The sequence below is a fragment of the Chrysemys picta genome, chromosome 6 (assembly GCF_011386835.1).
Source record: "Chrysemys picta bellii isolate R12L10 chromosome 6, ASM1138683v2, whole genome shotgun sequence".
NCBI classification, from domain to species: Eukaryota; Metazoa; Chordata; order Testudines; family Emydidae; genus Chrysemys; species Chrysemys picta.
Window position 1 is genome coordinate 34247160 of NC_088796.1, and position 25851 is coordinate 34273010.

The window sequence follows — 25851 nt, forward strand, 5'->3', positions numbered from 1 at the left end:
TTTACATTTTTAAACATCCCATACCTTCCTAACTCCAGAAGGGGGCAATGTAAATGCAGCTGCTTGATCTTGAGTTGAAAGAATAGAATGCAGAGCTATTAACCTATACCTGAAAGAAGGAGACATTATTCAACAATTAAGTTACACTATTCAACAAATGTTTAAATAAGCCTGAGGTAATGCTGGTGGGTTGGAGGAAGGAAAGAGAATATACATAAATAATAGTAAGACTTTGTATTACTAATTTATGATTACAGAATACTAAAAATAAATGATAGTAAAATATGAAAGGAAAAATGTGTGAAGTGATAATACTTGATATGGTCATTCTCCAGTTTGGTGGAGATAATGGTAGAAACTCTTTTTAACCTGTTATGCAATTGTATATTGACTCTAAACTACAGTGACAGTATTTGGCAGGTGCAGCAAAAAGGAAGAAAGTGTCAGTTTTTATTTCAGAATTAAAATATCCAGAAGCTCTTCACTGTTAAAGCAAATAAGTTCATTTGGAGGAAAAATAAGGCAATTTTGATTGCAGAGGATCTAAATATTTACCACTTATGCTCAGATTTGAAAGAGAAAATAGAAAAAAAAAAAAAAAGATGGATTGAGAAAACATTCTGAGAAAAAAAAGTAAGTTATATGCTAAATACAATTCTCTTTTCCTAGAACAGAAACAGCCAGTCTTAAAAACTAAGACAATAACACTACACATTTCTCAAATGAGAATGCTTTCATTACCTGTCCCTTGTAAACCTTCGGTCAGCTGAAATGAGATCATATAACTGCTGGATATGAGCAAGCCCTGGTAAAAAGATCAACACAGCACCATCTATGTTTCTGAACTGGGGACTTTTATCTGTAGGGATATAATATAGAAACCTGGTTAAAAAGCTAGAAAAAAATCCTATTTGACATTTCCCTGTTTGAAATAGGAAATACTACTCTATGATTCCTGAGCTGGGCCCTTTCTGGGAGGCATCATTAATAGGAATGAAATCAAACATCCTTACTAGTACCAAGCATCATTAGTAAACAATAAGAAATCCATGAAAGTGGAGTCTCAAAATATGTGGAAAGTGAGCATTGAAAGAATTTTTAAAAATCCACAAACATTTTAGGAAGTGCCAAAGTACCTAAGAAGGCAAGCAATTCCAAGATAAGGTCAAGGTTGATCTTGTAGGGATTCATGTAGAAGATTGCTTGCTGTGTACGATTGCTATACTTCTGATAGTAAGGATCCAAATCAACACCTGATCCAGACTGGAGTGGGACATATTCCTAAAAGGGAAAGAAATTGGTAACATTAACTTTATGTAAGAGGAAGGCAAGAGAGGAGAACGTAGACATTTATGCCCTTTAAGTGTTTTAGCTTCATTGTCTTGTAAGGCAAAATATGTACAAAATGGACATCATATAGTCCATTTTATAATAATAAAGTTCCATTAGGTCCATCTTGTCCATCCCTAGTGCTCACACTGGACCATCTCACAAAGGCCTGGCAAGCTGGTACTTTTTGTTTTTGAGGCTGCTATCCTGTGCTCCAGAACCTGTGCTTTAATTTAAAAAGTAACAAGCAAGTCTCTTCTAGCTCTTATTGCTGCAAAAGAAACCATGAAAATGTGAACTAAAATGTAAACTGAGGCAGTCATGTTTGTCTGAGCTCTGGTCTACACTAGAAAATTTGGTGGTTTAACTATGTCGGTCAGGGTGTGCAAAAGCCACACTCTGACTGGCATTATTAAGCCAACCTAAGTCCCAGTGTAGACAGTGCTAGGTTGACAGAATTCTTCCATCAACCTAACCACCTCTTGGGGAGATGGATTATCTACATCAGAGAACCCCTCTCATCAGTGTAGGTAGTAGCACTTGTAGTAAGAGGAGGCCCTGAGATATAAACCTTGGTATCAGAGGCCTGGTATGAGGCCTAAGGCCTGAACTAAAGTAATGGTCAAGACTTAGCTAACATAAAGCAAAGCTAAGCTGTGAGCCAGAGGCAGGCCCTGCTCACAGAAGTTGGCAAGGAAAGGGCTGATATTGCATAAAAATATATTCACCTAGCAAAGTTACAGTATAAACATGGTACCAAGACATACCATACGGGAACATTCCACAGATAACATGGAACAGGCCGACCCATCCCAATGACAGGGGCAAAAGGGTAAAATGATAGATAGAGTTGTTTTGATCGAACCAATAGGTACAAGGTGCGAGGCGGCCCCTTACTACGTAGAGGGGTTGTACCTTGTTGCGTAGAGGGGCTGCACCTCAATACGTCAGGAGTGATGTGTAACTTGTTTGTACCTGTGTATAAGAATGTATCCCTGGGGTGGTATCTTTGTCCGGCCACGGGGGCAGTGGAAAGTCCCGCCACTGAGCCGGGTCCTTGCCAAGAGGCATCTATTAGTAGTATGCCCGGTAGACTAAGTAATCTACGGGGAACTGCAATTGTGTCCGAGATCGCAATAAACCTGGCCGAGGTGCCTTTGTACCTTACTAGACTCTGTGGTCATTGGGGGTTCTCGTCGGGTCTGCTGTGTCAGCTATCTGCGCAGAGCTGGGGCAGCACACAGAGGGAACACACGCACGCAGCCAAGTGATATCAACAGGAGAAAGCAGAAGCACCACACCGGTAGCCTCTGACAACAGCACTATAGCAGCACAGCCGCTGTAGCATTTTAAGTGTAGACAAGCCCTGAGTTAGGGCTCAGAGATGTGAGCTGCCCCTATCTATCTCAGTAATGTGAGAATTCTTAAGTCTAATGATAATTTAAATGCCACTAATATCAACTATTTCACTGCTAATCAAAGCATTCAGAAAGGAGAGGGACAATCATAATACATGAAGATCTGCCCTAACTAGTGCCCTACCTACTATCATTTTGGGCAGTGACTGGGTGGTGCTCAGGAGAGTGCTACCACTTAGTCTCCTCCCTTTCTCATACAACATACAGCCAACTAGCCAGTGGGGAGGAGTGAAGCCCCGAAGGGCATCTAAGCCCCACCAAGGGGAACTAGTTCCACAGAGCCCTGCAAGACATATGAACCACACTTAGGGGGAGCTCACCTTGAAGTGGGGAGCAGAACATGTGATATAATAATTTTTACATCTAGATAATCCACTGTAAGTAGTGTCTCATTTTGGCATCCCAAGTGGCAGGAAGCAGCTTGGAAGAGGGACATCACTTTTCCTCTGTCCGCTCTCCTTAGTTCATCTTCATAACTAAGCAGAATTGTTCCTGAGTATATTCAAGAGCTTTGCCCAGTATTTGCTTAAATGTATCAAGAGTTGGGAGTGTGCACAAGATGTTGAAGGTACAATTTAACTGGGAATCAACATTAAAAAAATGTAGTGACAGCAGGGCAGCCGCAAATAATTGTTGATGAAGCCACCAGAACACACGCAGTTGATGACTCAGTAAGTTGCTGAATATATGGTTTCATAACCATTGGAAATATCATAATTGTATATAGCTAAATTAGTATTGTATTAATTGTGATGATTTGATACCATTGTGCAAATGGATCAGCTGTCAAAAAGAAAAAAAGAGAAAGAACAGAAAATACACTATTACTACACAAATTCATGGTATGCCCAAACTTTGAATACTGTGCACAGTTCTGGACAACTCTTCTCATAAAAAGATACATTAGAATAGGAAAAGGTGCAGAGAAGGGTAACCAAAATCATCAGGGGTATGGAATAGCTTCTAAACAAGGAGAGATTAAAATGCCTGGGACTATGCATTTTAGAAAAGAGTTGACTAAGGGAGGATATGACAGAGGTCTATAAAATCATGAATGGTGTGGAGAAAGGTGACTAGGCAAGGGTTATTTACCCAGTCACATAATACAAGAACTGGGGATCATCCAAAGAAATTAATAGACAGCAGATTTAAAAGAAAGTACTTCTTCACCCAATGCAGTCAACCTGTGGAATTCATTGCCATGGGACGTCGTGAAGGCCAAAAACATAACTGGGTTCAACAAAAAATTAGATTAGGTTCATGGAGGATAGGTCCATCAATGGCTATTAGCCAAGATTGGCAGGGGGACAACCCCATGCTCTGGATGTCCCTAAACTTCCAACTGCCAGAAGCTAGGTCTGGACCACAGGGAATGGATCACTTGATAAGCTGCTCTGTTCCGTTCATGCCCCGTTAAGCATCTGGCACTGGCCACTGTTGGAAGATAGAATCCTGGGCTTGATGGACCATTGGTCTGACTCAGCATGGCCATTCTTATGTTCTTAAACAAGATTGTCCGAAGAGAAAATATGTGTTTTACCTGATGCTTTGTGATTCCTCCGCCTTTGCTAGTAACATTTATTGTTATTTCTTCCTCCTCCTCCATGAACTTCTGACAATATTCAGAGTCCTTCTCCAGAACATAACCAATTTCCTCAATAACATTTTCCACGTGGAAAACCTACAGAATTAGTTTGAGAGGAGTAAATACAAAAAATAAACTTACATCCTTTTTGTCTTTCTAAAGCACACACTCTTAGGATTGAAAAGGAAATTTCCTACAACACTAGCTAAGAAAGAAGATCCTACCGTCTACAGTAAACTATATGCTGCTCCTTAACAGCAGAAAAATGGAGTTGCGCTATATGTTGCTCCTCAACATATAGTGCCACTCCCTTTTTCTGCTCCTTCCTCTAAAAGGGCAAAGCAATATACAGCTATTAAGTATCTATAACAATGTTAAGGATCCCCCTTCTGCACCCACCCCCCATACCCAAACAGCAGCCCAGAGGTCTGTGAGGTGGGGTGGGGAAAAAATAAATATCACAAGGAGATCTTTCCCTTTTCACTTATTATTTATATGGAAACAAAGTGAATCACTCTATTACTTTAGGAGCATATTAAAAAACTGAGCAAGTCAGTAAACCAAATTAAAGCAGCAAGAAGGATGTGTTAGAGGCTTTGTCCTTGTGTATCACAGCTTTAACAATGCTGGATCACAAAAATAAATTGTGATGGATTGTGTATTTAGTGCACTGTATGTGGTATATTAGAAACCCTGTAAGCAGCATTTTAGTTATTTTACCTTTTCCCCCCCCCACAAATAAAAATGAAGACAATAACAAGTAACCAATCAATGTACTTGGTCATTTAATACTAGATGACTAGTGCATCTAGTATTCAGCAACAGAGATATATCAGTCAGTATTGATGTGCAGCAATTCGCATAGAATACTCCATATATATTGCTTTAACATTACTTGGCATCTCAAAGTTACTAAGTATTTGATAAAAAAATTATAAGGTGAAAGATAAACAGTAAGAGGAGAGACATTTTGAAATGCGAGCCTAACACAACAGAACACATCAAAGGAAAATTGCAAGCGTCAGGGCCACAGAAACAGAAGGAACTTAAAATTTGATTTTCATTTATACTGCACATCTACAAAAAATATTTTTATATATATATATTATATATGTATGTATGTGTGTGTGTATGTATTATATCATATATATATATATATATATATATATATATATATATATATATATATATATATATATATATGTATATATACACACACACACACACACACACACACACACACACACACACACAATTAAAAATGATGTTTAAGAATTTCTGTGGATGGTCTCAATTATTCTGTGGATGGTCTGAATTGGCAGAGGCAAAATATGATGTAAATCCAAGTACAGAGTTCTGTTCTTAGAACCACTGAAGCCATTTTAGGATTTTTAAAGATAAAAAGAACTAAAATGGTTTTAAATTCAGATGAAAAACTACCTTCTCTTGCTGCTGTAACAGATACAACTGGATGACATATTACTGGAACTTATTTGTGTGGGTAGATATAAAGAAACATTTACATACCTCAACAGGGTAACTCCTTCCTGAAATCCTTAGAATGGGACAGTGGGTGAAATAGCTGGAAAACTTTTCACTGTCTACAGTAGCACTCATTAAAATCAAATGCAGGTCTGAACGTTTATGTAAGATCTCCTTCAGAATGATTAGCAAGAAATCAGACTGGACACTTCTTTCATGAACCTTGAATTAAAAGGATGTAAAGAGTGAATTAGTCTGAGGCATAAATACAAATAATTCCCATGAAAGATACAATTGTGCAAAAGCAAAGTAGAAGTAAGAGAATTGCTAACCTCGTCTACAATAACATGAGATATATTTGAAAGAAGACTGTCGTCCTGCAGTTTCCGAAGCAGAACTCCTGTTGTACAGTATAATAATCTAGTAGCTTCTCCCGTTCGGGATTCCATACGGATTTGATATCCACACAAGGAATTCTACAAAACAATTTATAGGATAGTATTTAAAATGTATAGCAGTGGTTTAAAATACTAGATATATCACAGATACACAAAGATTAAAATTAAGATTAAACACTGAATTCAGGCACTGCATAAACTACTAGTAAAATAGCATGGTGAATTATTTTCAAATCCAAAACAAAATTTGACACAATTATTAGTTTCTACTTGATATAAATTAAGGGAGGTCTTGGACTAGAAAGTTAAGTACACCTCTACCCAGATATAATGCGACCCGATATAACACGAATTCAGATATAATGCAGTAAAGCAGTGCTCCGGGGGAGCGGGGCTGCGCACTCTGGTGGATCAAAGCAAGTTCGATAGAACGCGGTTTCACCTATAACACGGTAAGGTTTTTTGGCTCCCGAGGACAGCGTTATATCGAGGTAGAGGTGTATATTGACAGTTGCCAATGAGATAGTTAGAATAGCACTTGTACAGCTCATATTTAAAGTTCACTATGGATAAATCCTCACAAAGCCCACATATTGGGAAATTAAGGCAATGATTTTTTCAGTGCAACTGTATCAGTGTCACACACACACACACACACACCCACCCACCCCCCCAGCAGGGCTGGATTAACTCTCCTGTGGTCCCAGGGCTATTAGAGTTTGGGGGGCCCCTGTATACAAGTCTTTTTCCTAATTTAAAACAAAATGATCACAATTATGGCATCGAGGCTATTGATGCTATACTAAACTTGCCTTTTAATTAACAAAGCTGTTCTGTGGTTACATTTCAGTCTTAAAACATGTAGAATATAGTTAATTCAAAATAGCCTACTTCTTACCTTAGAACAGCTGTTATATTAGTTTCTTTCTGGGAGGGAGTTTGGGTGCAGGAGGGGGCTCCAGGCTGGGGCAGAGTGTTGGGGTGCAGGAGAGGGTGAGGGTTCTGGGAGGGAGTTTGGTGCAGGAGGGGGATTCTGATCTGGGGCAGGGGGTTGGGGTGCAGGAGCAGGTGTGAGGTGCAAGCTCTGGCCAGGAGGCACTTACCACAGGTGGCTCCCGGCCAGCGGTGCAGCAGAGCTCAGACAGGCTGCCTGCCATAGCCCCATGCCGCTCCCGGAAGCAGCCGGCTGCTGGCATGTCTCTGCACGCTTCTCGGGGGAGGAGGACAGCGTGTCTCCATGTGCTGCCTGTGCCCACAAGTGCTGCCCCCACAGCTCCCATTGGCCGAGCTGCGGGGGATGGTGCTGGGGGCGGGGATGGCGTGCGGAGAGGAGTGGCATTAGGCCACGGCACGCAGGCAGCCTGCCTGAGCCCTGCTGCGCCACTGGAGTTTTAGTGGCTTGGAGATCGCGATCAACTGGCAGAGGAGCCAGGATCAACCAGTTGATCATGATCCACGGGTTGGTGACCACTGAATCATATATAATTATGGATTTATTTTTGCGGGGCCCTCCTTAGCCCGAGGCCCTGGGCTGCAGCCCTTAAAGCCCCTGCATTAATCTGGCCCTGCCCCTCAGTATTACACATGATTTGAGCCAAACTGAAAATGTGGAAGTTAACTTACGCAATTAACTAAAATAAAATTAATCGTGATTAATTGCAGTTTTAAAAATCGCATTTTTAAATACAATACAATTTAAATTTATTAAATATTTTGGGATTTTTTCTACATTTTTAAATATATTGATTTCAATTACAACAGACTACAAAGTGTACACTGCTCACTTTATATTATTTTTAACAAATATTTGCGCTGTAAAAAACAAAAAGAAACAGTATTTTTCAATTCACCTCATACAAGTACTGTAGTGCAGTCGCTTTATTGTGAAAGTGCAACTTACAAATGTAGATTTTTTTTGTTACATAACTGCACTCAAAAACAAAACAAAACAATGCAAAGCTTTAGAGCCTACAAGTCCACTCAGTCCTACTTCTCGTTCAGTCAATCGCTAAGACCAACAAGTTTGTTTACATTTACGGGAGATAATGCTGTCCACTTCTTATTTAAAAAATAATGTATTAAATTTGTGACAACTCCTTGGGGGAGAATTGTACATCTCCAGCTCTATTTTACCTGCATTCTGCCATATATTTCATGTTTTAGTAGTCTTGGATGAGGACTATCATCATTTTAAGAACACTTTCACTGCAGATTTGACAAAATGCAAAGAAGGTTACCAATGTGAGATTTCTAAAGATAGCTACAGCACACGAGCCAAGGTTTAAGAATCTGAAGTGCCTTCCAAAATCTGAGAGGGATGAGGTGTGGAGCATGCTTTCAGAAGTCTTAAAAGAGCAACATTCCAATGAGAAAAATATAGAACCCGACCCACCAAAAAAGAAAATCAACCTTCTTCTGGTGGCAGCTGACTCGGATGATGAAAATGAACATGCGTCGGTCTGCACTGCTTTACGCTATTATCAAGGAGAACCTGTCATCAGCACAAGCGCATGTCCTCTAGAATGGTGGTTGAAGCATGAAGGGACATATGAATCTTTAGCACATCTGGCATGTAAATATCTTGTGACGCTGGCTACAATAGTGCCATGGGAACACCTGTTCTCACTTTCATGCGACATTGTGAACAAGAAGCGGGCAACATTATCTCCTGCAAATGTAAACAAACTTGTTTGTCTGAGCAATTGGCTGAACAAGATATGGACTGATTAGATTTGTAGGCTCTAAAGTTTTACATTGTTTTATTTTTGAATGCAGTTTTTTTTGTACATAATTCTACATTTGTAAGTTCAACTTTCATGACAAAGATTGCACTACAGTACTTGTATTAGGTGAATTGAAAAATACTATTTCTTTTGTTTTTTACAGTGCAAATATTTGTAATAAAATATTAATATAAAATGAGCAATGTACACTTTGATTTCAATTATAACAATACAATATATTTAAAAAAGTAGAAAACATCCAAAAATATTTAAATAAATGGTCTTCTATTATTAACAGTGCGATTAATTTTTTCTTCATCGCTTGACAGCCCTATTAGTTAGTAATCCAGTGTAACAAAAAGCATAGGAAAATGCGTTTTAAGGCAAAGGAAAGAGATCTTTAAGTAAAATCATGCTAAACATTATGTGGCTTCCAGTATGTACAGAAAAATAAATTTCCTATAAAACCAGTTGCCCAAGCAATTAGCCATGAATCAAGTAGTAGCTTACTCTTCCTCCAGGTCCAGTTTCACAGCCCATTTCTTCACAAACTCTGGTAGCCAGACTCACTGCTGAGATCCTTCGGGGTTGTGTGCAGACAATATTACATTTACTTGATGCCCCCACATTTAACAGCAAATCCTCCAACAAGAAATGGGGCACTTGGGTACTTTTGCCACTGCCTGTTTCTCCAGCCACAACAACTACTCTATGCTTTTTAAGAGTTTCTATGATTGAATGTCTGTGTTTAAACACAGGTAACTGTTGTCGCTCCTTTAAAAGTCTCTGGTATCTGGAGGAACTTTGAAGTTTTTTAAACAGGATCCTCACAGGTTCCAAATCATCTGTGCTTGTGGTCTCAAGAGACAGTCTGTTGAAGTCCTCTTCGGAAACTAAGTTTTCCCAGGAGTCCTCTGGATCTTCTGATACTTTGGGTTTGTTTTCAGATTGCTGCTGTTGCTGCTGCTGTTTGAGTTTGTTTAATAACTTAGCAATAAAGTTATCACGAGGTTTGTTAGTTTCTAACTTGCTTTCTTCTTCCTTTTTCTTTTCAGTTTCACTCCATTCTAACCAAACATCTCGATATGGGGGAGGCAGCAACTGATGAACCGACTTTAGAGAAAACATAGAAAAAGTGACAATATGTATTATTCTGTAGTTTCACTGACATTTCACCTACAAATCAATTTAAAAATTCTAGAAGTTACCTTAAAAAAAATCTTTAAGAAATGAAAGACTATACCACTGATCCAAATACTTAAAAACTTCCTCTCTATAGATGCAGATTTTAATCACTTGTCTTCAGAGTCTGTGTGGGTACTTTCTATGACAACATTTTTATTTGAGACCTCAAATCTTCCCTTAAATATGTTGCTAGTATTTGATTGCAGCTAAGGAATGATTAGTTTTCCCAAATCCTACATTTAGAATAAAGATATATAAAAAAATAAAAACAAGGAAAAAAGTATATATGAAACTTAAGGAGTATCAGTTATTTCAACAGACCATATTAAAAAAAAAAATGTACAATAGGGATGTTTAAAGACCTTTTGCTCTTACACTGTCACAAGGATTGTACGTGAATTCATTGACTGATTGATTAAATTAAAATATTAAGTCTTCTATACTCTGATGCAGAAGTATTGCTGTTTTATTTATTTGACAACTATACTGCTAAACAGTAGACACAAGATAATTTCTCACATTATCAAAAACTACTCCAAAGAACAACTTAAATACCAGAGCTCACTAATTCTCTCTAAATGAGCAAGTCCAACAAGTAAAAAGGGGAAGAAAGCAAGGTGAAAGTTCATATATTTGTAACCATGTTGAGCATCTGTTTCTACCTATGGGTACTGCAACTGGTAGAAAATGTTTTTAACTTTTTTACAATATTTAACTATTCCACACTATGAAGTCTTGCCACACGTTGCGGCCTCACATGATTATGTTTGGCACTTTCAATTAGGACAAGTGAATGTTTAATTTACGGGGAGAATTCCAGCTTAGAAAATCTTTACTGATTCAGATTATTAAAAGATGAATATGGATATTATGTCAGCAAATAAAATCTTAATGTGACAATACATTCCATCTTAAGAATCTAGTGTAGTGAAAATCTTACCTGTCCTTTGACTAAGTGATAGAGAGCCAATGTAGCAGCCAGATGCTGAGCTTGCATACTATCCTCTGTCACAATTGTAGGACACACTGCCATTACATCAACTGATTTGGTAACCTTAACCCTTCAAAGATAGAAAAACCAGTTCTATAAAATCATATTTCAGACAGACATTTCTATTTAGTAGTAGGTGTAGCACTAAACCTACTATTTTTGCTTAATATGTAACATTCAAATAAGTGGAAACTGAAGGTTATCAGACAAAGAACACTACACAAATAAAATCATTAACTGTTAAGGGTTCAACATAAAACAAATAAAGAAGTGTAGTAACAGGTTTATGGAACTGATCTCTAGGGGAGATTGCAATAACCTGTAGGGTTGTTTGTTTTTTGAAAAAGCAAAACCAAGTAGACCCAAAGCACCTTTGATTAAAACTTAAAGTGACCTACTTGTGGAAACAAACATTTACAGTAACCCCTTGCTTAATGTTGTAGTTATGTTCCTGAAAAATGCTACTTTAAGCGAAATGATGTTAAGCGAATCCAATTTCCCCATAAGAATTAATGTAAAGGGGAGTGGGGGTTAGGTTCCAGGGAAATTTTTTTCGCCAGACAAAAAAAGACTATATTTCACACACATATACACAGTATAAGTTTTAAACAATGTAATACTGTACACAGCAATGATGATTGTGAAGCGTGGTTGAGGTGGTGAAGTCAGAGGGTGGAAGAGAATGAGATATTTCCCAGGGAATGCCTTACTGCTAGATGATGAACTAGCACTTGACTGAGCCCTGAAGGGTTAACATATTGTTGTTAATGTAGCGTCACACTCTACACGGCAGCACGAATGGAGGGAGGGGAGACAGCATGGCAGAGAGAGAGAGAGAGAGAGAGAGAGAGAGAGAGACAGACAGACAAGCATTGCCCCTTTAAATATGCTGACCCCACTCTACGCTGCCTTTTTAAGTAGATCAGCAAGTTGAGACGGCACCTGCTACCAGCAAGCTCCCTCCATCCTGAGCCCTGTCGTGTGTCGTCCCCCACGATGGAGATGGCCCGATGGGGTAAAGTTGCAGGGGGAGTGGGACACCCTGACATTAGCACCCCCCTTGCACACCAAGCACGAGGCTCCCAGGAGCAGCTCCAAGGCAGAGGGCAGGAGCAGCACATAGCAGTGGTGGGATGGACAGCTGAACTGACCAGCAATTGCTAGCCTGCTGGGCAGCTGCCACACAGGGAACTTATGGGAGAGGGGAGCTGATAGGGGGGGTGCCGGTACACCCTGGTTCCAAGCCCCCCACCAGCTAGCTCCAACAGGCTGCTCTTTCTGCAAGCAGTGGACAAAGCAGGAGGCTGCCGAACGTTATAAGGGAGCATTGCGTAACTTTAAACGAGCATGTTCCCTAATTGATCAGCAACAAAACAACGTTAACTGGGACGACTGAGGAGTTACTGTACTTAGATGATGTGGGCATTATTGCAAAATATTGTATGAAAGCTTACCATATGTAGAGCTGGATAAAATTTTTTCACCAACACTTTTTTCAGTGAAAAATGCATATTCAGTGACACTGATTTTACAAATTTGTGTAAAATTTGTCAAATTGCGTCAATACCCCCAAAAAAGTAACAAGTATGTATGTTTAGAGTCATTCAATTAAATGGAAGCACCTAGAGTTTAGATAGTTAAATGAATCAGTAGAAAATTCAGCTTTACTAGAAGTACATACCTACATTTCCAATATCTACCCACCGGAACTTTTTCAAAAGAAGGATTTGGACTCTTGGGGAAATTTTTCCTGCACCAATCGATCAAAAACTGTTTAGGAGATTTACCAGTCCAACTTCGAGCAGTGTAGTCAAAATTCCTTACATCTCGAGGCTCCCTTTTTTTCACTGAAATGGTAGAACAAAATTTACATTATTTTAGATGTTCACATGGAGGCTCCAAACTTTCTTAATTCTTGAATGAACCCAAAGTAATTTTCTCTTGACCTAGGCATTTTTAGAAGAAAGTAAAATTTTTTAGAAAGACTCTGCATTTATGTTTAGTAAGTACAAATACTAGCCACTGTCAAACACAGAATACTAGCCTGATTCAGTATGGCGACATCTATACTTAATCTTAATTATAGCAAATCTGGCATACAGCTATAATTCTTTAAAAGAATACTAGATTTGATCTTGGTAGTTCAGGACCAATATAGGATATCACTCATCCCAAATAATAGTCAAAGGTTTCAATTAAAGATCTTTGTTGAAGGAAATTAACGTCTGACTGGTGACGCAGTGAATCATCACATTAGCTTTCCACCTACAGAAAGATGTATTCAAATCATGATCTGACTCATAAGTGACAACTGGGGGGGGAGGGGGGAAGCTTTAAAGCTGCTGTGTTACAATTAATATATTGCTTTTAAAGTCAGCTGGGAAGTTAAGTTGGCTCATCCTATCTTCATTGTAATCCAGGGTTTGGGGTCCCATACCATACAGAAGAATGCACAATCCAGGGGCCTTTACAAATCTTTAGTTAACTGGAGTACAGTAAATGAAGTTTGTATTGTTCTTAATTTCAATCATACCCTTCTCTTCCTCTGCAGCAGCTCCAGATTTTTCAAGCAAGTTCAAGTTCAAATGAGCTTCAGGAGGCAAGGGCGATTTTTTCTTTTCATTTTGTTGTTGGTTTGAAATTTTTATAGCTGGATTAAACACAGGATGTTCTTCTAGTGCTGCCATTTCTGCAAAAGGAAACAGGTGCTGTTTTTTCTTATGTGCTTACCACTCATCCTTTGAAAACGTGACAGTTGGACAGCCAGAAATGCACCCAGTAAAATCAGTTATTTTTCAATATCTTGGGTCACACCAAAAATAAATTCATGCAGGTCTGCAATTCATGCAATGATATGAAACCAGTTAAAAGGTACTTAAGTATCATCTTAAGGAGATTTTTCCTAATAGTTGATAGATTTACCAGCAAAAGTATGACTGTACAATTAAAAATGTAAGTTTATTAAAAGGTACAGATAATTTGAATGTCCATACCATGCTGAATTCTTCTTATTTTTTCTTGTGCTACCTTCTGGCTTTGCTTGTCTTTATCTTGCTTGGAGGAACTTGCCTGTTCCTTTGCTTCCAAAAGCTTTGTAGCCAAATGCACATATCTTTCATTCTATTCCAAACAAGATCATTAGTTACATCCTGGATATTTTGCAGGTGAAATTAATTACAAACTACATAATAAAGCATATTCCCTCCCAAACCCCGTGCACACCAACACAATATTTATATGAAAGAAATCCTTTTGCAGGAGAATGAACAATTCTAATTTCACAAATAAAAATAAAAGGCTAAATATTACTTTTCACAAGGGCGGGAATGGAAAACAACAATTATCCCACTTGTTTAAGTCTTCAAGGGACTGCATTTTCCTTTCTAGCACTATGCAGCAAAAGTTTTGCATTCAACACAAAAACAAAAGGGAGAATGACTTAGGAAGCATTACTTCTAGAAGGTTTTTTTTTTTTTAAACCCTCCTCCTTCTGCCTGCAAATCTGTCAAATCTACAAAAACTAAGACAATGATTAAATCAGTTATTCAGCCCTTGATTTTCAACAAATACACACATATGGTAGAGCCAGAGTTTACACAAATACCACATGAAAACTGCCATTTGAAAGAAAGACTCCCTATACAAATCGCTCTCCGGCTTACAGGGTCAAACTTTTCCTCATCTTCTGCGTTTTTCACAGACTCGCTTTTCTCATCATCACTCTGTTGCTCAGCATACTGCAGAATCCATTCCTTCATACTCATCTCTTCGTCTTTCATGGTATCTCTCTATTAGGAAGAACAGCCAGGATTAAAAAGATAATTGTAAAGGAAGCTGAAAAGGTTTAATCGCTGTTTTGGTCAATATTTGAGAAATGTTTTTTTAATTGTTTTGAATTTCAAGCAACATCACACAATTTATATACATGCCTTTTTGATGGTGAGATAAATGTTTTACAACCACTATGGGGGAAACAGGGAAGGGAGGGAGAGAGGGTTATGTGGAATCTTGATTAAGATTTGATAACTTGTGGTACTGGACTCCTAAACCACAGAGGCAAACTTATATAGGCACAAATCAATAAAAATTACATCCAGGTGTATGTGTTGTTCTACAGAATACAGCAGTGGTAAATGGAATTAATGAGTTGTGGGGGCTGGAGAGTAGGAGATTTAACTGTACTGGGACTTGGTATTTTTTCCAGCAAGTCAAATGTTACCACCAAAACTTCATAAAAAACTTTCATTTATTGAGCTTCAAGTGAAAAAAGTTACATCTTTACAACCATTACATTCTAGAGAATAGAAATCCTTCTATGTACTTTAAATTACTGAACACACAGGATGGGATTTTCAATAATGTTCTACATTGACATAACTCTGCTCCTACTAAAGTCAGTGAGAGTTTAACCATTGAGAACTCCTTTCCATAATTCCTCAAAATTACCTTTATTTCAGGTCCATCTTCCTTCTTTTTATTGTTTGGTATCTGAGGAGTTTCACTCCGTGGCACAGGAGAACGAAATTTTGCTCTAGGTTTGTGTTGCTCTTCTTCAAACTGCTGACTAAATCCTTCAGGTAATGCATCTTTAACATAAAAAGTAATTCCAAGTAACAGGAAAAAAAAAATAACTTTCAATGGCACTGGGTGCAAACTAAAAATAAGAAATAAACACCATGTAGGACTGAATCAAACCCAGGTCTTGATATTCACCTGAGCAGATACTGATTTCTGCTTGTTATACCGATTCTGTAGATGCATAAATGGAGGTAGAGAGATTAAATGACTTGCCCAAAGTTAGGCAGAAAGTCCGAAACACAGCTAGAAAAAGTAGCAACTCTGCGCCTGGTTCTAATTGCTACTAATCCTATTGAAATAAACTGTTACTACTATGTAGCATTTCCATACCACAGTGATTGCTATTGCTCTTGTACAACAGGGTCAAATTAACACAAACCACCTGTAATTCACATCTTTAAAGGCAACTGTAGAATACAAGGCCCACTTGGGGATTTTCTCTCTTTATGTATGATTTAATGAATTTCCTTTGAGCCTTCTGAGGGACACTGTGGTGCCAAGGTTTCTCTGCTGCAGAGTGCTCCTTCAATCTACAATAGGAACACATTTCCACGCCATCTGCAGTGTTGTCGAAGCCTTGTTGGTTCTAGGATATGAGACACATGAGGTAATATCTTTCACTGCACCAAATTCTCTTTCACCAGCAGATGTTGGTCCAATAAAAAAAAAAAAAAAAATCTCACCCATCTTGTCTTTTCTATACCGTATTTTTATGGAAACGTTTTTTTCTATAGACTACCTAATGGCACTGCTAGTGAAAGAAAATGGAAAAAGCAAAATTCCTGCTCTTAAGAATAAGTGGTACCATACACTGTCATGGTCACTAAAAGCAAGACAAAAACTTGCTCAATAGAAATCAGTTACAAAAGATTAAAAAAAAAAAAACTTTGGTACCTAAAAGTCACTTCTCAGGTATGATGCTTACCATCAGAAAGATTTAAACAAAGCCAGTCAAGTGCAGAGTGAAGATCACCACCATACAAAATTGTATTTTTCATAGCTTCCTCAATGTCCTCAGTCTTAAAAGAAAATCCTTGCAAAGCCATATATACATCCTACAAATAAAGATAATTAGTATATTTTAAGAAGGAAATTGATTTAAGCTGTAGAAATAATGCCAATTTAGAAAAAAGGTTTGTAAAATTCTGAAAAGATAAGAAATTTGGTATTAAAAAGATGCAAACTGCAAAGGTACAGGCATCAGAAAGCATACTAAAGAATAAACAAAATTCACTATTTAAGATTATTGTTAAACCCCATTTAAAATAAAAAAATAATTTCACAGGCCTAACCAACCAGAAAGACAAGGGTGGAAATCTCCATCAATGATCCAAAGACTGCACTGTGATGAGCATAATTCCAGGCCACCTCCAGCTTTTGGAAAGGGGAGAGTTCTGTCCCTAGATCCTGCATGGGACTCCAGCTTTGTGTTATTAGGTTAGCATGAGGGGTAGGAAACAACTATTCTATTCTTCATAGCAGATAGGAGGCTCGAGAGAGGAAGAGTCTGGGGTAATCTGCCCCTCCCCTCAGACTCAATTTCAGTCCTCTGCTCCAGAGTAAGCTTAATGTACTAATTGCATTCCCAAGCATGGAACTGACATTACTTGACAGTTTTATGGCTCCCATAGGGATTTGAACTGCAGCAACAAAGGCACTAGAGCCATATGAATGCTCAGGAAAACACTGCAGCTATTTAAGTTTGGAAGGTTCTTTGTCACCATAAGAACTAGAACTTCTTAAAATGAAATCTTAAATTCTGAAAAAATAAGTGGTTTACAGTCATGCTTGCCAAGAAGATCTTCCCACTCACCACTGGAGTTTTCAAGCCCTCTCATGTTCCACTCAAATGATTACTTATTTCACCTCACACCCAAACATCTTCAACTATTGACTTACATTGGTGAGGACATTCAACTGGCCAATTACATTTGATATCTGAGATTTTGAAGTTTTTAACAAAATTATGTTATATTGTAAAATGAGAAAACTTGGCTTACACCAAATACTAAAGTAAAAGTGACAGAAAAGTAACCTATTTACTATCACTGAATAAATGTTGATCTAGAAAGAAAAAAGAAAAAAAGATTTATACTCCACCTGTAATTTTTTGGCAGTAAGTCTTCTAGAAATCATTCCCTTGTCATCACTTTGCTTTTTGTGCTCATTGATTACTCCAATAATCCTTTTTTCCAAGTTACTGTTAATCACTACCTGTGGAGACAGATACTAGTCATTATAAACTAAATAAAATCTTACAAAATATAAACTAAGATACACTACAACATCAGAGACAGACAAGAAAAAAGAGAGATAAGAAGGCAAGAGACTCCTTACCCACAAAACCCTTTATTTTTCCAATTCTCGCCTACTTTAGGAAACCTCTTATGCGTATTGTTGGGCAAGATACTAGCAGAAGATTGAATATTCTCTCTCTCTCTTTTTTTTTAAGTTATGATGCTCTCTTGCCTAAATTGTGGAGAAAGCTTTCTCTATTAAAGAGGGGGCCTATTTTGCTTTTAGGGAAATGCAACACAAAGACAAAGAACTAGGACTTAAAAAAACAACAACAAAAACTGTCAGCTATCTGAACATACAGTAGCTCTTAGAGAGGTTTAAGCAAGAGAAAGATACAGATCTGCTTGAGCACCACTGAAACCTTTAAGTGAGACCTGGGCCTCCATCTTTAAATTTAAAGTTTTGGTTTTAGTTTAAACCAAAAAACACACATTCAGCTCCAAAACAGCAGGCAGTCAGCAACTGAATATTGCAGATAACTACTTTGTGACTGGCTCTGTGAAATAAGCAAATGGACTTGGTTCAGTTCCTGCTTTGCACCCTTGCTAGCAGTCGCTGCAGACTCAAAGAATTGAAAGGATGTAGAAAAAAACCTATACTCTCACTCCAAAAAAATAGCAGAGGCAGTTTCAGCTAACAAGAACATGGCTTTTGTAAAGAAATAATGCCCTTTACCAACCAGATTGCTCAAGTCATATTATATTAATTTTGTATTGAGACAAGTTGTAACATGATCTTTGACATATGACAATACTAATTTGAAAAAAACCCAGTCAAAACAAGTGATTTGATCAGGCCACAATATTTGGCTATTTTCAACATCCTTTGAATACCTGTCGTTTATAGACTATCGACCAAATCCTGCTTGCCCTTAATCCCCATGTCAATCTTATTGAAGCTGCTTATGTAAAAGGATTAGATCTTACATAGGGAACAAAATCCTGTCACGGACACAAAGTTTATATCAATAAGAGACTAAAATCCTATAAAAAACCCACCACCAAAAGAAACTGGTTTTGCACAGCTCTTTGGCATGCAATATATTTTTACAATACACCAAAGTTAATTTCAGAGATCAAATATTTTAAAGTTCACAGAATTATATTTCAAATCAGATAAAGTTTCCTCATGATGAAAATACTAATATGTCTTGACTGTTTTCTTGAAGCTGCTCCACCTGTCACATAAAACTCAACAGAAAGGATGTCTGCATATTTCTAGAGTCCAGTATGCTTTCATGTGCTACAGACTAAATAACAAGGTATGAGGAAGAATGGGGGAGGGATAGCTCAGTGGTTTGAACATTGGCCTGCTAAACCCAGGGTTCAGAGCTCAATTCTTGAAGGGGCCATTTAGGGATCTGGGGCAAAAAAATCTGTCTGGGGATTGGTCCTGCTTTGAGCAGGGGGTTAGACTAGATGACCTCCTGAGGTCCCTTCCAACCCTGGTATTTAAAAAAAAAAAAAAAAAAAAAAATGAAGCTGTTTTTTCTTGAAAGACCTACTCACTTTAAGGATAGATTTATCCAGATTTGCAGCAGCACTAGAATCAGGTGTGGAACCAAAACTGTAGGTTTTTGGACCTGCAAATTCCAAAGAAATATTACTTAAATGAGCAAAGCAGATAGGCATATAATTTAAATGATCTAAAGCAGAACACGTGGCCTACCTATATTGTAAGAGAAGGTATATAACATTTTTCGATAAATAGATGGACATATCCAATCTTAAGTAACTACTTTATTTCAGTAGTTGCTTGCGAATTAATACATTTTTCAGGTAGAGGATTTACTGCAACTGAAATTTTTAAGCATCTTGTGGCATATGGTTTGATTGGGATTCCATAGTGTTTGGTAGACACATATTAACTCTGGCAAAATTTTCTGTATTATAATCTTCTAGATTATACTTTCTGTATGCCTCCCTATTCCAGAGTTGACTTTACATATAGACAGGGCCCTACCAAATTCATGGCTATGAAAAACTCATCACGGACTGTGAAATCTCTTCTCCCCCCGTGAATCCGGTCTTGTGTGTGTTTTACCCTATACTATACAGATTTCAGAGGGGAGACCAGCGTTTCTCAAATTGGGGGTCCTGACCCAAAAGGGAATTGCAGGAGAGTTCACAAGGTTATTTTAGGGGGGGTTGCAGTACTGCCACCCTTACTTCTGCACTGCCTTCAGAGCTGGGTGGCTGGAGAGCGGTAGCTGTTGGCCAAGCGCCCAGCTCTGAAGGCAGCCCCCTGCCAGCAGCAGCACAGGAGTGGCAATACCATATCAAGCCACCCCTACTTATGAGTTGCTGCCTTCAGAACTGGGCAGCCGGACAGTGGCAAGCAGCAGTGCAGAAGTAAGGGTCGCAATACCATGCCATCCATACTTCTGCAGTGCTGCTGGTGGCAGCTCTGCCTTCAGAGCTGGGCTCCTGGCCAGCAGTTGCTGCTCTCCAGCTGCCCAGCTCTGAAGGCAATGCTGCCGCCAGCAGCAGCACAGAAGTAAGGGTAGCAATACCGCAACCCAGACCCCCCCCCCCCCAACTCCTTTTTGGGTCAGGACCTCTACAATTACAACACAGTAAAATTTTAGATTTAAATAGCTGAAATCATAAAATTTACGATTTTTAAAATCCTATGACCGTGAAATTGACCAAAACTGACCGTGAATTTGGTAGGGCCCTACATATAGACTACGCAAACTGAGACATCTTACTCAGATCTGTTCCTATTCCGTTACAAATGCAAAAACCAGCAGTCTACCAAACTATCAGGATCATCATTCCAATGCGCTGCTTTCTAAACCTATTGAGCAGAGAGTCCATGTTTAAGATATACATGCTTGTTAACCACAGCCATCTATGGAATTAGCCCTAGTTCCATTGGAGTCGGCTTCTGTAACATTCCACGTTGAACAATAAAGGGAGGCTCCTGTGTGTAGGTTACAAAACTTTCACAAGTAGTGGAACTTGACTGGAACTCACTTCCTGAAGAGCTAAGAACAACCTCAGAGCTAACCATATACAGAACTAAATGTCCAATTGGTCCGTTTAGTGTTAAATCATATTCTTCATACGTATAAAGACATACAATACTCCTATTCACAGAAAGCTCTTAAAAAAATTAACCTCCCAGGGGTTAGGAAAAACACAAGATATTGTTTATATTGTAACTGGAAGGTGCTCAGATATTACAGTAATACAAGCCCTATAACTATCCAGCTCGTTAGATCTGCAGATTTTACTGAATAAAAATAAGTTTTTACTGCTTTTTATTCCTATGAGCCCTGGAAAGCCAGCACAGTTGGTGCTAAGTGAGCTGGATACTATTCCTTCTTATGGGTTATCAGAAATGTTTACTTCAGTACCAAATTCTGCCCACAGAGACACTTGTGTAATGCTGCAGAAGACAAAGGGGCTGCAGAGGTATCACTGAGGGTGATGCTGACTGCAGAACGCCCATTACTAGTAATCACAGTGTTGGCAATTCACATGGTTATGGGAGGCTCTTGCTCTTCCTAAAAATCCAGCTCCTTTGATTAAAACTCAATCTCAACTTTCATTTTAACAACAGCGTTGAGCCCTCATGGTTGTGGGTGGAAATCTAAACCGTAAAGGCAACCCCCATCTTCAAAGTTTATTATTTATTTAAAGCATCCTGATTTTTCAGTCAATCACCTGCTCCGTGTGGGTCCAGCTCATGATTTTGGAACCCTTAAATTGGGGCTGCCCGTGCTGCAACGAGGCATACAAAAAGCGGGCTCCAAGGCCAGCTCTAAGTGCCCAGGGAGGTCCCAGCAGCAGCCCTGACTAAACCCGTCCTACCGCGTGTCCGGACTTCACCCCTGTGCCCTTGGCCGGGAGGGTGACCGCGCCCGTCTCCGCGGCTGAAGGGAGGTTTAGCGCTGGGGAAAGTGCGGGGCGGGCAGCGCCCGAAGGGTCAGACCAGTCCCCGGTGCTGCAGCTGGGGACCCGCGCCAGAGTCTGCCCCTAAGCGCAGCGGCCTGTGGGGCAGGGAACGGCGCGCCGAGGGAGCAGGCGAGCGGCGCCGGCCGCGTGCGCCAGGGAGATAGATGGGAAAAGAGGGACCCCCGCCGGCGCTACCTTGCTTGACGCGGGGCTCCTTGGATACCAGGGCCGGCCTCACGGCGGGTCTCTTGCCCGCAGCCTCTCCGGCGGCTCCGGACTCGGCAGCCGCTTTAGCCCTGGCAACAGCCGTGGCCGCGGACACAGCGGCGTGAACGGCCCCGGCGCCGCCCCCCTTGTGCTTCTTGTTCTTGCCGCCCATAGCGCCCGCAGCAGGGGCGCCGAGTCCGCACGGCAACGCAGCCGGCCGGCCCCGCAGTCACAGCGCCGGACTTTTTACATCCGGGTACCACAGAGCCTCACGCAGCGCGGCGAGCAATGTTCTGATTGGCCAGCGCCGCGAGCTTGCTGAAACTCTATGGTCCTTGCAGCCACTTCCGGCCAAAGGTCACGTTAGGATGCTGATGGCGCCGCGATGTATTGTGGGAATGCTTGCGCCTGGGAGCGCGCTGTATTGTGGGAGAACATCTCTTCTATCTCCACCCGTGGGCTGGGCGCCTACGGGATTTCCTGCCCGGTGCAGCCCGGCTCGTGCCGCGCGCCTTCCCCTTCCGGCGCAGCGCAGGGTCGGAGGAGGAGCAGGTCCGTGGTGCGCGCGGGGCGCTGTGGGACAGGCTGCAGCGATGGCGGACGCCTTTGGAGACGATCTGTTCAGCGTGTTCGAGGACGATTCCGCTGCCTCTGGGGCCAAGAAGGGCAAAGCGGCCGCGGCCGAGGCTGCCAGCAAGGCCGGGTGAGAGGCTAGTCGGCGCGGCCGAGGCTCTGCCCTCGGTATAAGCCTGCTCCTCTCCCCGTCCAACGCCGGCTCGCACGCGTGGGGACCGGGCTTGCGCTCGTCACCACGGCGGGGCCCGAAGAGAGTCCGGCTCCCGGGATGCAGCGCTGCTTTCCCTACAGCGGGGGGGCTGCCCCCTCCCCCCAGGCGGTACTGGGAGTGTCCGCCACAGGCAGAGGCGGCCCCTTGCCGCTGTGGGGTTAGTGGGGATTTACATCTGTGTTGGATTTTGGCCCCAGTACGCTTAGTGCGGTACATACACACGGTCTCTCCCCGAGACAGCTTGTGATCTCCGCCTGGAGCGTGAGGCTGAGGTGGGTTTGGCATTTTCCAGAAGCCATTGGGGAGATTTTTTATGCTTTGTAAACAGCATTTTCTACAAACACGGGTGCCCAAGCTCTACTCCACCGTAGATAGCAGAGCCATTTCCCCCCTTTAGAGGTATTTTAAAGGCAAATCTGAAATCTGTTTGTTTGCATTACAGGAAACGCTCAGATGGCAAATCTCCGGCAGGCTCTACGAACATCCCAGGGAAAACCAAAAGAGAGGCAGAGGTTGATAGCACAGATTATGCTATTTTTGGAAAGAAATCCAAGATAGAGGATGTTTCAGAAGATATTAAGTAAGACTTAGTTTGTTATCTGGTATAGGCAGAGTGTTTGCTGTTATCGTTGTCTGAATTATATCACAAGTTGAGGCTCTAGAGTCAGGACTATTTAAATGAATGAGAAAGCTTGGGGAAGTTATTAAAGATATGACTACATATCTCTAGTCAAACTTCTCTCGGGGAAGAGTAGTTACAACATTGGCGAGCTTAAAATAAAGTTAAAATAAAATAAAGAGATGTAAAGGTGGTGACTACAACAAACAAAAATGGCTGGTGAGGTTTGAATGGCTACTAATAAGTGTTGCCATTGGAATTTGGGCAACGGGTTATTGGTTGAAGCTACCTTAAAAGTGATGAATGTGTGGCTTGTGTTTTATAGAAAGGGATGGGAAAATGAGAGATGCACAAGGAGGCAGCTGCTGGTCAGCTGACTGAAACAAACCATTGTTTTTGAATGATGGACAGTGGAAAATGGCGTACAGAGAAAAGAGCTGTGGGAGTATATAGAGACAAGATAATGGATGGAGTATGGTCATGAAGAGTGCTGAAGACCTGTGATCTTGTTGTGGCTCTAGAAGTGGATAGAGGTCTTTTAAGACCGAATTTTCTTTGTGTTTGCTAGGGGTAAAATTTAGTCAAAGCATTCTGAAAAGATTAGGATTTCTAAGTGTGATGGATTCTTGCCCACAGTGATCAAACCACTATGCATAGTGCTGGCCTCAGAAACTTAGAGGAGGGTTTTGTTTTGTGGGGATGCATACTAATTTTACTAATGCATTTTATATATAATAACGTGAGGGGTGATTCCTGCAGCCTGTTGCTTCAGTGGAAGAACCACCTAGCCACTTGTGCTATGGTCTATATACATTTTAATTTTTTTCCAGTGGACTAAGTCAATGGAGGGTTTTGCATGCATTTTGGGGATTTTTTTAACTTTTATTCTTTGCAAAAATTAATTAAATGCTGCAGTATCACAGGGAGATAACAAGTCCTGCATTTTACAGATGGGAAACTAACGCAGAAAGCCTGTGATTTGACCAAGGGCAAAAAGTCCATGTTGGAACTGGGAGAATATAGGAGTTCTCTGTTCTTAGTCTTGTGCTTTTTCTGTTAGGCTACATCACCTGTCACATTGTTGAGGTGTCCCCTCCTTGTTGTCATAAGTGGGACTGGTTCCGTAGCAAAGGAGCTTGCCAGCTTCAGTTCAGGCTGCTGCGTGAGAGGCAGTCTAATTTCTGAGGTACAGGCACTTTCAGAAATCAAGAGGGGAGTCTTGAGAGGGGGGATCTGAAAACAATAGTATACACACCATGCCTATACTTTGCTTTGATCAGTTTTGAAGACAGTTTGAATTAAGAGGCTTTCAGCATATGCTGACTGCTGTGAAGGTGGTGTTGATAGAATAAGGCAATTTTTATGATTCATATAATTCATTTTAAAAATTGTGTTGCAAATCCAAAAATGGTTAAAGTATATTTGTTAGCAATTTTGATACCCCATAATTTAGTTTTGGTATTAGTTCCCTCTGTCGTAATGTCATCTTTTTAAATGTTTAATTTATGTATGTAGGAATGAGATGTAGAAATATGACCTCAGTATAGTTTGATAGTACTAGTTAACGTTTCTTTATTTAGTCTGGCAGACCTGATGCCGAAAGTAAAGGTGCAAGCTGTTGAGACTGTTGAAGGTTGTACACATGAGGTGAGCACCGTAAGAGCATTTATTTTATGGTGTGTAGAATTTTGTTTTATATGAATGTCTTGTCTTTCACCTTTTTGAGTTACAACTTTCCAGTGAAGCTCTTTAATCTTTTTGCTATAATCATTACTATCTTAATATTCTGTTTGGTGTTTTTGTACTCTCTACATTTCTACATTGCCTTTCATCTGTGAATCTCAAAGCACTTTATGTTAACGCTTACTGAATACTCATAATGTTTTTGGTTCTCGGTAAAAGATAGAAAAAATGTCCTTGTAAAGGGCTTAAATTCTAAATTAGGCTGTATCTTTCAGACTTGCATTCTGATATCACCAATTAAGCTTCTCAACATCCATTTCAGTGATATAGAGCTTACTCAACCCACTTCTGCTGTTAAACTTGTAAGAAAGCAGCTGACCATAGAAACTCTTAAGTCTCTACAGCCCATTATATATATGGTAGGCTACCATTCATTTCCTGTGTCTGGAAAGTGCCTAGCGGATTATAGTTGCTGTAATGATAATTGAACCTATCAATGAAATGCAGCCACATTTGTGGTGGAGTGCAGCTCTTCAACAGTGCATGATAATACTACAGAATAGTACAGGAAATGAAAAGAACTCGTCAAATCATTGTAGACCTAAATAAGGCTTTTATAGAAAACAGTGTTGTGCTAGTGCATGATAGGCAGAAAGTGGAAAAAAC

General features: G+C 40.1%; 2 protein-coding genes across 4 annotated transcripts in view; one reads left to right on the forward strand and one right to left on the reverse strand.

The window, feature by feature from the left end:
• DHX29 (DExH-box helicase 29) overlaps positions 1–22320 on the reverse strand; it is a 35281-nt gene extending 12961 nt beyond the window's left edge. For 2 of the 3 annotated variants that reach the window (XR_006176168.2, XM_005300850.5), the window contains exons 1-17: positions 22085–22320; positions 19496–19569; positions 17790–17903; positions 16615–16744; positions 15558–15697; positions 14774–14899; positions 14105–14231; positions 13645–13800; positions 12793–12958; positions 11061–11181; positions 9446–10048; positions 6147–6290; positions 5860–6036; positions 4288–4428; positions 1137–1281; positions 742–859; positions 25–109 (exon numbers count right to left, since the gene is read on the reverse strand). Coding sequence is in view for 2 of the 3 variants with exons in the window: in XM_005300850.5 (XP_005300907.2) it covers positions 25–109; positions 742–859; positions 1137–1281; positions 4288–4428; positions 5860–6036; positions 6147–6290; positions 9446–10048; positions 11061–11181; positions 12793–12958; positions 13645–13800; positions 14105–14231; positions 14774–14899; positions 15558–15697; positions 16615–16744; positions 17790–17903; positions 19496–19569; positions 22085–22268 (2751 nt within the window). In the remaining variant the exon portion in view is untranslated. The remainder of the gene's footprint in view (positions 1–24; positions 110–741; positions 860–1136; positions 1282–4287; positions 4429–5859; positions 6037–6146; positions 6291–9445; positions 10049–11060; positions 11182–12792; positions 12959–13644; positions 13801–14104; positions 14232–14773; positions 14900–15557; positions 15698–16614; positions 16745–17789; positions 17904–19495; positions 19570–22084) is intronic. The other variant, XM_042857531.2, reaches the window with a different exon arrangement.
• A 144-nt stretch (positions 22321–22464) lies between these two features.
• The window catches only part of MTREX (Mtr4 exosome RNA helicase), an 83085-nt gene continuing 79698 nt past the window's right edge, over positions 22465–25851 (forward strand). Inside the window, exons 1-3 of the mRNA XM_005300847.5 lie at positions 22465–22799; positions 23326–23463; positions 25083–25149. Of these exons, the coding sequence (XP_005300904.3) occupies positions 22465–22799; positions 23326–23463; positions 25083–25149 (540 nt within the window). The remainder of the gene's footprint in view (positions 22800–23325; positions 23464–25082; positions 25150–25851) is intronic.